General features: G+C 47.0%; 1 protein-coding gene across 1 annotated transcript; it reads left to right on the plus strand.

Moving 5' to 3' along the window:
- The first annotated feature begins 1,140 nt into the window (after nt 1-1,140).
- Pou3f2 (POU class 3 homeobox 2) lies at nt 1,141-2,918 on the plus strand. Its single transcript, XM_031368767.1, has one exon. It carries the CDS (start codon nt 1,439-1,441, stop codon nt 2,774-2,776), a length of 1,338 nt encoding a protein of 445 aa, XP_031224627.1. The 5' UTR covers nt 1,141-1,438; the 3' UTR covers nt 2,777-2,918.
- Nucleotides 2,919-12,251: the final 9,333 nt, after the last annotated feature.

The raw sequence follows: 12,251 nt of genomic DNA on the forward strand, positions 1-12,251 counted from the left end.
GATCTCTCGCCGGTCTTCCTCCTTTGCCCGGATTAACCGGAAAACGCCCCAGACAGGCCTGGGGCGGAATAAAAACAGGCGCAGCTCCAGCTGCGCGGCTTTGCAGAGCGGTGCTCGGCCGCAGAACCAGTCCGAGGCCGCTTGCTCGCTCTTCCTGCAGCCTCGCCCAAGCCTCTGCCTTCCAAAGCTCCAGCTTCTCTCATCCAAAATCTTTGTGCGCGCCCGGGTGTCAGTGTGACACACGCTTCCAGAGTTTTGTTTTCAGTTTCAGAGTGCTGAGCTGTTAAGAGTAGGAAACTCTGTGCTACTGGAGTTGCTCAAAAGCCAGGATGTAGGTTGAGTCTGCCTCTCCCGGAGTCTTTTGAGAGAGATCAGGATAAAATCGGATCTGGAGCTTAAGGGATCTTTGTTACTGGGGTGAAGGGGATGGAAAGGGTCTTTATTTGACAAGAAAAGTATCCGCACGGGACACCTGTGCGCTGTAATTCTAAGTACCGTGGAAAAGAAGGCTTCGATGGGAGATATTAGTCTAGCTTTGGCTCTGGTTCTAGGTTTAAATGACGTTGGTCCGCGCGCGCGCGAGGAGCGTGTGTGTGTGTGTGTGTGTGTGTGTGTGTGTGTGTGTTCCTGTTGCTGACTCGGTGCGACCCAGTCTTTCTCTTCCACCATCCACAACCCCCCTACTCCAAGACCTAGGAGGAAGAGAAAGTAGACTCCCTCCCATACAAGTCTTCCAAGCCTATGTAGTCCACCAGAGCGCCTGGACCGACCGCCCCGCTGCCCGGCTTCTCAGTCTAGGAGACAGATGGGGGGCGGGGCCCATCCGAGTGGGGCGGTGGAGGCCGGGGACAGAAGAGAGGGGGGTGAGAACTAAGAGAATCTGAATCGCCGAGCTGGGGGTGGGGGTACCAGAGGAAGGACTGAGAAGACTGGGCGCCCGAGGGAAGAAGAGGGGGGTGCAGCTCTGCACCAATCGGTGGCTCCGGTCTGGGAGGTTGCTAGCGGTATCCACGTAAATCAAAGGGCGCAGAGCCAATGGGAGGGGGTGGAGGGGGCGGGGCCCAGGCGCGTGCCGCTGCGAGCGGGCTCTGCCAAGAGAGCGGGAGAGAGCTTGAGAGCGCGGGGAGAGGGGGGGAGCGCCCAGCGAGTCAGAGAGTGAGCGAGAGCGAGAGGAGGGAGAGGAGGAGAAAGAGCGAGGGCGGGCGGGAGGGAGGCAGCGCAGCAGCAGCAGTAATAGCAGGAGCAGCAACAGAAGGCGTCGGAGCGGGCGTCGGAGCTGCCCGCTAGGGGAGAGAGAGGAGAGAGAGAGAGAGTGGGAGAAGCGGGCGAGCGAGGAGAGAGAGAGAGAGAAAGAGAGAGAGAGAGAGCCCAGGGCAGAAAAGTAACTGTCAAATGCGCGGCTCCTTTAACCAGAGCGCCCAGTCCGGCTCCGAGAGTCATGGCGACCGCAGCGTCTAACCACTACAGCCTGCTCACCTCCAGCGCCTCCATCGTGCACGCCGAGCCGCCTGGCGGCATGCAGCAGGGCGCAGGGGGCTATCGCGAGGCGCAGAGCCTGGTGCAGGGCGACTACGGCGCGCTGCAGAGCAACGGGCACCCGCTCAGCCACGCTCACCAGTGGATCACCGCGCTGTCCCACGGCGGCGGCGGCGGGGGCGGCGGCGGCGGTGGAGGAGGCGGGGGAGGCGGCGGGGGAGGCGGCGACGGCTCCCCGTGGTCCACCAGCCCCCTAGGCCAACCGGACATCAAGCCCTCGGTGGTGGTACAGCAGGGTGGCCGAGGCGACGAGCTGCACGGGCCAGGAGCGCTGCAGCAGCAGCACCAACAGCAACAGCAGCAGCAGCAACAGCAGCAGCAGCAGCAGCAGCAACAGCAGCAGCAGCAACAACAGCGACCGCCACATCTGGTGCACCACGCTGCCAACCACCATCCCGGGCCCGGGGCATGGCGGAGTGCGGCGGCTGCAGCTCACCTCCCTCCCTCCATGGGAGCTTCCAACGGCGGTTTGCTCTATTCGCAGCCCAGCTTCACGGTGAACGGCATGCTGGGCGCAGGAGGGCAGCCGACTGGGCTGCACCACCACGGCCTGAGGGACGCCCACGATGAGCCCCATCACGCAGACCACCACCCGCATCCGCACTCTCACCCGCACCAGCAACCGCCCCCGCCACCTCCCCCACAAGGCCCACCGGGCCACCCAGGCGCGCACCACGACCCGCACTCGGACGAGGACACGCCGACCTCAGACGACCTGGAGCAGTTCGCCAAGCAATTCAAGCAGAGGCGGATCAAACTAGGATTTACTCAAGCAGACGTGGGGCTGGCGCTTGGCACCCTCTACGGCAACGTGTTCTCGCAGACCACCATCTGCAGGTTTGAGGCCCTGCAGCTGAGCTTCAAGAACATGTGCAAGCTGAAGCCTTTGTTGAACAAGTGGTTGGAAGAGGCAGACTCATCCTCGGGCAGCCCCACCAGCATAGACAAGATCGCAGCGCAAGGGCGCAAACGGAAAAAGCGGACCTCCATCGAGGTGAGCGTCAAGGGGGCTCTGGAGAGCCATTTCCTCAAATGCCCTAAGCCCTCGGCCCAAGAGATCACCTCCCTCGCGGACAGCTTACAGCTGGAGAAGGAGGTGGTGAGAGTTTGGTTTTGTAACAGGAGACAGAAAGAGAAAAGGATGACCCCTCCCGGAGGAACTCTGCCGGGCGCCGAGGATGTGTATGGGGGGAGTAGGGACACACCACCACACCACGGGGTGCAGACGCCCGTCCAGTGAACTCAAGCGGGGGAGGGGCAGAGCTTGAGGCTCCCCTCCCCTTTGGTCCACAGTCTTTCCTGGGACCTCTGTTCTCCCTCTAACTTCTGATTGGTTTTTTTTTTTTCTTTTTTCTTTTAATTATTATTTTCGCAGTCCCTTAGAAAAGGAGAAAAAAATTAGAGAAAATAAGGAGAAAGGAAAGTAAAACACTGGACTATCCTATAACAGGTAGCAGGTGTAATAGTGGGTTTTGACCTTTGCAGGCGAGTACCCAGGCAATGAAGTAGAATGTCTCCTAGTGAGAATGAAGTGCGCGCGCGCGCTCGCGCGCGCGCGAGCGTGTGTGTGTGTGTGTGTGTGTGTGTGTGTGTGTGTGAGAGAGAGAGAGAGAGAGAGAGAGAGAGAGAGAGAGAGAGAGAGAGAGAGAGAGAGAGAGAGAGAGAGAGAGAGAGAGAGAGAGAGAGAGAGGGAGAGAGAGAGGGAGAGAGAGAGGAGTCCTGGCAAAACTAAGTAAATTACCAAAAAGAAAAAAAAAACCCATACAAAACACAAAACTGCAGCCTCCCAATGCTCAAAGTTAACACGTGCTGCTGTGTTTATTTAATATGGATCTCCAACAGGAAAGAGGGGGGAAAAACACTTTTTAAAATACAGGCAAAATTTAACCACAAGAATTTGCACTGCAAGAAAATTCAAGTTTACATTAACAAGTTTAACATTTTTTTTTCTCTGAATACCCACTGCTAATTTTGAAGCTGCCCTTTGGGTTCTGTTTTGTTTTGCTTTATCCAGTGGAGAGAACAGAAGCCAGCTCTTGGCCACCCTCCATTCCCACTGTTCTGACCGCCCTTGTTCTTATTGCTTGTGAACTTTGTTTTCTTCAGATCCCCCAGAACTGGTGTAATACTTATTGGCTCTTTTCACCAAAGCAAAATGATTGGCTTCATACAAAATAAATAAATGTTTGCATTCAGGAAATGTGTACGTTTTGCCCGCTTTATGCAAGGCAGGAATACTGTTGGAAATATAAATATAAGCGTTGATCATCCGTTTTTGTATCCACAAAGTAAACTTCATCTTCAGGCAGTCTTTCTGGATAGGAGAGAAAAAGAAAAATCGATAGTGAATGATCAGTCATTTCATTTTTTCAGGCAGGGCTGTTTTGAAAGAACTCAAAAAAAAAAAATGTGAGATTAAGTATATCGCCAGACTTGTCCAACAGACAGAAACTGAGAATTCTGAGAACTTTGGAACACACTGTGTAGTTCTCTGCCTTTGGGTTTAATAACTTAATTATAAAGGATTGGTTGTGATGGCAGCAGTGGTTAAACTTTGTTCTTCTACTTGGTGTTATTTTTTTAACTTAAAGAAAATAACCCTGGAACTTGATATCATATGCATAGACCATGTCTCTTAACACACAAATGCTCATTCTATACGTGCATATGTATGGGATAGACAGGTTTTGTCTCCAACAGTTCAATTGTTTATGAAGTCATATTTTGGGTTTTATACCATCTTCCCCCATAAGTTATTACAGAAAAATATCAGTTCAGATTGGACAAAGTTCTTCACCCTCTTTCATTAAAAAAGACAAATGAAGGGGTAGGAGACATTTTAAATATTTCCTTTCTCCCCCTTTGTTAATAATTTTTAAATGCATTTTTTTTTACCTTGTTTAAGTGGGAAGTGGTTTACTCCCAACACAATAGAACATTCTGGAAGGTGTAGGTAAAAAAACAAAAACAGAAAAGGCGATGGCTATACTGAAATTAACACCATTAAAACTGTGATCAGTTTAAAAATTAAATAGTTATCAGCACAAAGGGGTGTTAAAAGGGAAAACACTTTTATATTAACCTTAAATGCTTGGGGTTTTATTTCTTTGTTAGGTATCAGATAAATGTTATTTTAAAAAATTAAATTCTCACTTCCATAAAATTATGGTTCAGCATCAGATTAGCACTGCACTCCGTAGTTAAGGTTTTAGGAAATATACTTTATCCAGTATTGTCTTTACAAACATCTGTGATTGTTTCATTTTCAATGTTTTTACAAGATAAATGGTGACTTCTAATGGGCATATTTATTTGCCTGTATTTCATTTCCCCCAATGAATGTCACAGGAGATGCCACAGAGCTATTTCAGGTCATATCACACTGCTTGTTCCTGATGTGTGGGGACTGGCCTTCAGTAAAGCAGTCCAGAGGAGGGCACATAGCCAATGGTAAACGGAGGGAATGAATGTGCAGATACTCATTACCAAGTAGGTAAGGTCAGAAGCTGGGCATGTGCCTACATCTTCTCTTGCTCTCTTAGGCTTAAAGAAAGGAAAGTTACCACTGAACCTTACCATATGTATATATGTTTAATATCTGTCTTTTGAAATGCAGAAATAGTTTAAATGTTTCTTTGTCTGTTTTTCTTTCTTATTTTTTTTAATGCTACCCAGGGAAATATTTTCATATCGTTTTACGTGGCCTGCCTCAATGTATATTTATTTCTTTGGAGCAAAAAGGTTCTGAAAACTGGTTTTCTGTAGCTTTAAATGAGTAGGTAGCAAGATCTATATGGGATGTCATTTTTTTTTGTTCAGTTTCTTTTAAAAAAAATGCATTGTTTTGATACATTTGGTTGTGCTTGTGGGGAAAATAAAAGCGCAGAGATCCTTATATATTTATGTTAAAGTAATATTTTATTATTACATAAAACAGAAATGCACAATACCTTCATAGTTTGTTCTAATTATTGAAATATCTTTATTTTATTTTTAAAGATAGTGCCAAATTCTAAGAGGTGAGGAAGTCCTTCCTAGACCTGACTGAGCTGAGTTGTGTATGAAATACTTCCCTTCCTTTATACTTCATAAAGTTTTGGAATAAATTTTATGCATACATTGCCAGCTTCCATGTTTATAACTTCCAGAGGCATTTCCTTGGTTTTGTTTTTTGTTTTTTGTTTTTGTTTTTGTTTTTTTGTTTTTTTTAATGAGGACTGCTCAGACTTTTCTTTGCAGACACTATTGTGGGGCCCAAATATTTTCTTCACCGCCTTGTAGAATTAAATCAGAGCAGTCATTGGTTTTCAGCTTCAATTTGTTTGCAAAGTCCTGAAAAAAACGAATAAACATACTTGCCTTGTAAATAAAAACGTGCCCAGGTCCCTGTGACTTCCCTCCAGGTTAGCTGCACCTTTGCCAATGGATAGTTAAGGAAATCATCAGTGGAATTAGATGGACCTTAGCCTCTGCCACATGTCCTAAGATAATCTGGGACCTTCAGAAAAGTGAGGCTTAGCCAGAAATTATTATTCATAATTAACAAATATCTTTCAGCAACAAAAATCCTGACAATATACCATATATATGTTTACCAACTGATTAAAAGTAGATGCCACACATTATTCCTGTTAGCTTTACAGGGAAAAAAATACTTTTTACAAAGTTTTTTACAATAGTGTGTCTCTTTCATCAGGCAAACAAACAAACAACAAACTCTACATTAAAAGAGGAGGGAAAGAATATATTGGAGAGATCCAAGCCATGGTGGTAATACTTTGTTTCAGAAGGTTTTAGATAGAGACTACACTTAAAAACAACAACAACAAAGAAAGAAACAAAAAGATAGTTTTTAATGTTAGTAAGGTGTTCAATCAGTATTGGATTAGTTTGTATATTTGTTGGGGTATTTAAAGTTCTTGGAACACTGACTTAAAATATAAATGTTCATTTAGGAAAGTAGTTTCTGGGCTTATTACATCTGATCATCTTTTCTAATTCCTAGTCAATATTACATGGGTCCCAAACAGATTCTGCCAAATGGTCTTATCAATAGTCTGAACAAGAAGTGACAGAAAGAAGAAGTGTTTTGTGACCACAGACATGCTGATGGGTAAAATGTTTAAGCTAGGTATAGATTTGAGTTCTGGGTCAATATCCCTCCTCTGAAGGAGGAAAGCGAGCCGCATCTGCCCTCTGCAGGGCATTTCGGTGGACCTTGAGAAGGCATTGCGTTCTTAGCCATAGGCGCTATGAACTGACCTGGAAACATCTTATATTAAACAGACACACTATGTTCCTGATTCACACTGGCCTTGCAGGTCCTAAAGCTCTCTGGTGACTTCCATGCCCGTCTTAGAATGTATTCCCACTACTTAAGAAAGACTGCAGAGCCACTAATACAAATCAGTGGGGGCAGTTGTTAGGTTCAGACAAGCCATCTCTATCCTAAAGACAAAAATACAGTGTTTGTGCTTGCTGAGAACATGCCATATTTTAGATTTATGATATATCTATATATATACTGGGGAAGAAATTATCATATATGAAAGAGTATGTGAAGGTCATAAGGATGGAATAGACACAACTAATATTATGCTTGGTGTTTTTTTTTTTTAAACATCCTCAGTTCCCCTGAAGGAATGTCCTTTATGTTTCAGATAGTAGCAGTAAAACTGCTGTCCTCATCCATCTCCCCTCCTGCTCCCACCGAGGAGGCCACACACTGTCAGGATTTCCTGGTGAAATGGTTTTGATGGAGACACTCATCTCTCTATCTTATTCCTTCAAAAATAACCAATAAAACAATACAACAGCAAAGGTGGGCGGCTCTGCATGTGTCGGTCCCAGCCGTGCGTCTCCACTGGCCCTTTAGTTTCCCTATGGAAGCTTGGATGAAATTATCATCTTCTTACTCCTCCTCTCTTTGATTTGTCTTTGTTGATTTTTCAATCAATTTATGGAACTGTGCTCTAGATTCTATTGAATTCCTATACAAATTTAAAAATGGGACAGAAAATGGAGTTTATACGTGGAAAAAAAAAAAGAAGGTTGGTTCAGTGAGGATATCTTTGGTTCTCCTTGTATATTTCAGTGGGAAAGCAAAGAAATGATATTTATTTCAAACAAAAGGGGGACCTGCATCAGGAAATACTGGGAACCTTGACAATGTGACTATTCAGTTGGGGCTTAGATAAATATTTTCTCTTTTGGGAAAGTTTACTTTTTAAAATGATACATAGTCTCTGAATCCAATGTTAGCAACAGAGCACTGAGGCTTCTCATAGCTTTTTTCACAACTTGATTCTGGGTAGGGAAAAAATAAAACAAAAATAAACTAAAAATAAAAGTGGCAGGGGTCTCACAAATTCATAGAATGAGTTGGGTCACATTCCCAGAACTTGGGCCAATGTTTTTTTCAATGACCATTTATCTAGAGACAAGTATTAGAGCAAAGGAAATGGCTTTCAGCTGCTTCAAGGCTTTGCTTGGGTGTGGAGATAAATAATCAGAATGTTTTCACATTGTTCTAGCATTTCGGGGGGAGGGGAACCATGCCATTTATCCCCTTCTTTTAAAAAGTTAATCAACTTTATTACTAGTACCTTTCCTGGATCTTAATGACTCTGCTGCTTGGCTTAGCTGTTAGAGGTTATTAGAAACAATATTATCCCATCAAAACAGTCTCGTCTCTTATTGTTCCTAGGATTCTGATTGTTGGTAACACTAAGATGTATTTCTTTTTTCTAAAAACAAAAAATGTCTGCTATGTTATTTAATACACAAGTAAAAGTGCATCTATATCTTAAAGTCCATTCTTCCGGTCTTTTTGAGTTTTTATAGCTCTTTGTCTGGAATGGGGAGGGGCAAGGGAGCTTCCATAAGTGGTTTGTGCCTAAAGAGCTCAGGCTCTGGAAGGGTCTATAGTTGGCCACATATATTTCCCCGCCTCAAAATTGTGACTTGTCATGGGAAGGTGGGTAGGGAGTAAAGGCTACCCTCAAAAATAAAAATAAAAAGAGATCCCAAGGATTTTGGAAGGACAAGGAGTGTTAGGGTCCTTTCTGAGAAAGCTGGAGGCGAATTTGATTGTTATGAATTAACTCTTCGTGTGCCATATGCATCAGTAAGCAACTTCTTTGGGAAGTAAATTGAAACTTGAGATCTTAAAAATCGGGGTCATATGTTTTCCCTCCCCACCAGTGTTTCTTCTGCTTTTGTTGTTTAAAAAGGAAGGGGAAATTTTTTTTTTGAGCTCCACTGACCAAAATACAGGGCCACAGCGTTTGGCAGCACAGTGGGAAAGAGAAAGTTACTTGTATATCTGTAACACAAATTAACCATTGTAAACCTCCGGCTTTAAGGCTCAGGCAAATGCATATGAAAAATGTGGAAGCTCCTTCCCTCCCTCATAAGAAATCTCCTCTGTCAGAGGGATTTTTATGTGACCTTTTATGTTCCACAGCATATGATTCTGGAGAGAATTATTTGACATTAATAACTTTTGTTGATGTTGTTTCCCCTAACAAATATTCCTTCAAAGTTCTTACAGCTTTCCGGGCAAGGCGGGAAAGGGTGCTGCCCCGTCAGGCTTCTCAAAGGAGGCCTTTGCTGCCTCTCAACTTAGGAGACCCTGGCAGCTGGCCTGAGCACCAAAGGAAAAGATGTGAGGGGAGCTGGTCATTCCCTGTACTCCCAGGCCTGGCTCATACGGCAAATCTGGAATTTTTCTAGTCTCTAGGGGCCTTGAAGCCCTGACCTCTATGGGAAGGGCAGTCGTCGAGATGGATCCCAAGTCTCTCTTCTCAAAGGAGGTCCGTAGGGGTGGGCGCCGTCTGGAACGACTGACAGATCGGCCTGCCAGGGCCTGAGGCTAGAGGTGCTGCTTTGAGTACTGATGTATGGGGTGTATGGCTGTCGCGCGTGGGCAGAGAATTACAGGTGACAGAAAAAAAAAAAAGCAGGCACTCCCCACAGGCAGCTTGTGGCAGGGCCAGAGGTGCCCGGGGTACAGAGGTCACTGGACATTTAGAGCGAAGAGGAAATCCGCCCAACTTTGTGTCCGCCATCCTTTCGCCTTAGACTGGACAAAAATCTCAGGGCATCTGCTCGGGAGAAGCAGTTGTGAGAGATAGTGGCTCAGAGTAAAAATAAGTTGACCTCAAAGGCAGGCAAAGTGCAAACAGGACAAACGGCTCCCTGGGAAGTCACTTGGCGTATTCCTAGCTTTGTGGGGGTTGTACACTGAAGGGGAACCACCGAAAGTTGGAAAACAAAGTTATAAACGTGTGCTGCTCCTCCTCTTACTGGACAAACTTTTGATAGTTTCTGGCCTGGGCGGTCAGCCTCCAGTGGAACCTTGTCTTAGAACCTCGTCTTCTGAGCGCAAAGAAGAAAAGGGTTCTCTAGCTCCCCAAAATCCCGCACTCACTGGTGAGCCTAAAGTCCAAACGGGAAAGAACCCCTGCCTCCTGGAGTTCCCTAAGACTAGACGCCTGACTTCAGTCTCCAGGGCCGGCCATTTCACTCTTAGGCTGGCTGGGTGGATGCTTCTAACCCCGTAGCCTTTCCCAACCTCCAGAAAGCCTTTGCAAATGCGAGAAAAAACTCTCAAAAGCCTCACAGAAGGGAGTTGGGGGTTCTTTCGCCTCTGGGAGGGGAGGCCGCTTGGGACGCGCGGGGCATTGGGGGTGGGTGGGGGCGGGGCTGGCTGGAGTACTCAGGGCACCTAAAGTTGCGGGACTGTCGAGGCGGGGGCTGCCTGACTGGAGTGGGAAGGCGACCAACCTCTCGTACAAGGACTCCGGCGGAGCGCCGGTCTGTGCTGGAGCGGGGCCTGGCTCTGCCCCCGGTGCAGGAACGTCCTGGAGATGCAGCCGCGTCTGCCTGTGGTCACTCCCCACGCCCTGCGGCTAGCCAGGGCAGGGTCGCACACAAACAGGGATGCTTCTATTTACTCGCCTCCGCCTGTGGATTTCTAAGACATTCAGCAGGCACAATCATTAAACTAATTTGTATTTGATTGTTTGGGCGGACGGAGGGTAGTTTTATTGCGCTAAGCATTCAAGCAGGCACGCATCGCTGATTACCAGTATACATTAAATAAAGTTGTTTGTACACATTGTCTTACCACATATAGGCAGAGGCTTATTATTCTAATTACTCTAATTAGTGCATTGAAATGTTTTCTACTTGATTTGAGGAGACAGTGATTACTTCTATTACTTCTTTTAACTCGTATTTTATGGAAAACTATTGATGCATGCTCAAATTACTTTATTTGCCCCTCGAATATAAGGCTGACCCAAACTCAGTGAACTGCACCGCCCTTATGGGGCCCCAACTTTGATGTGGGCCTCGGCTTGGAAGAGGCGTCTCGGGTTTTGTTGGTTTCCTCCAACAAGCGCAGCGTTCTCCCAACCCCAGGCCCAGTCCCCTATTCCAGATGCGCACCCCTAGGACCCTCAGACCGAGTAGGACCTGCGGATGCTAAACCTTCTTGGATGCAGTGTCTCTGACCTGCTGGCCTTCTATTTTCCTAGGCGCGATTTACTTTTAAAAGACTCCCTTAAGCATATTTTCTGTGAATCTGCTTCTGTAGCCTTAACGTTACTATTAATTGATAAGATCAGCTCATCAAACATACGATTTCGATAGGGTGTTGTAATTAAAACCTTAATCCTGTTTGAGACTTTTTTTTCCTTTAAATTCCTTTTTCTTAGGGATGGGGTACAAAGTTCACTATAAAAAAGTATTATAACAGGGAGATTAATTCGTTATCTAAATAACAATCTTTGCTATTGATCCAATGCACTTTTCGCCACCTTTTGTGTTAGTTCGGTAAGCCCTTAAAAAGGAGAATCTGACAAAGCAAAAGATTTGGACCGAACTCGAGAGGCTACGATCTTATTGGGAGAGCGAGAGGAGTCCGAGGCTCTCCCCTCTCATCACAGCGTTGGGGAAGCAGCCCAAGACTGTCCCGGATGCCCAGACTGTGTCACTGGGGCAAAGAAGTGCTGATGCTCGCGGCCGTCTCTTCAGAGTCCTCTCCCCTGGCAGAAGGAAATCTGTTCGGTCCCTAGGTAAATACTCCACTGGTTCTGATTTTACTTTTAATATTTAAACTCGGATTAGCGTGTCTCTAAATGCGCGTTCCTAACCTTTGAGGGTGGCTGAGATGTAATAAACACTGGCGGGCAGCAGCTCAGCTTCTGCTGGCCAAGGCTGCCGCCTCCCGCTCCGCCCGCCCTTGGGCCCCAGCCCCCCCACAACCCCCTACCACCCTCCCTCCGCCCCCCTCCCCGGGCAGCGACAGCCGCACGGGAATGAAATCAGCGCCTCCCGGCAGCTGACGGCTGAGCATCCAGGGCTCTCGCAGGCGGGGGAGGCCGCCCTTTATCTCAGCTGAAGAGTCCTCGGGGGGGCTGCAGGAGGAGGCGCGCAACCCCGCGGCGTCCCTGAGGAGGAGAGAGAGCCCGGTTTCGTGGAAGCAGCGACCCCAGACAGGGGAGAAGACATCGAGAGGCGTGGGGGGACCGCAGAAGGCACAAGGTCGCTAGTCTAAGTGGGGGGTGGGGGTGGGGTGGGAGTGGAAAGGGAAGACCCTGTCCAAATCGAAGCCTCCTTTAAAAGACGTCAAGGGCCTCTGTTTGAGAAGCGGAAGAATTTCTGAAAGCGAAGAGGCCCGTTTGTGCTCCCAAGTCAGTTCACAGGAG

This window comes from Mastomys coucha, unplaced genomic scaffold, assembly GCF_008632895.1.
Source record: "Mastomys coucha isolate ucsf_1 unplaced genomic scaffold, UCSF_Mcou_1 pScaffold14, whole genome shotgun sequence".
Taxonomy (NCBI): domain Eukaryota; kingdom Metazoa; phylum Chordata; class Mammalia; order Rodentia; family Muridae; genus Mastomys; species Mastomys coucha.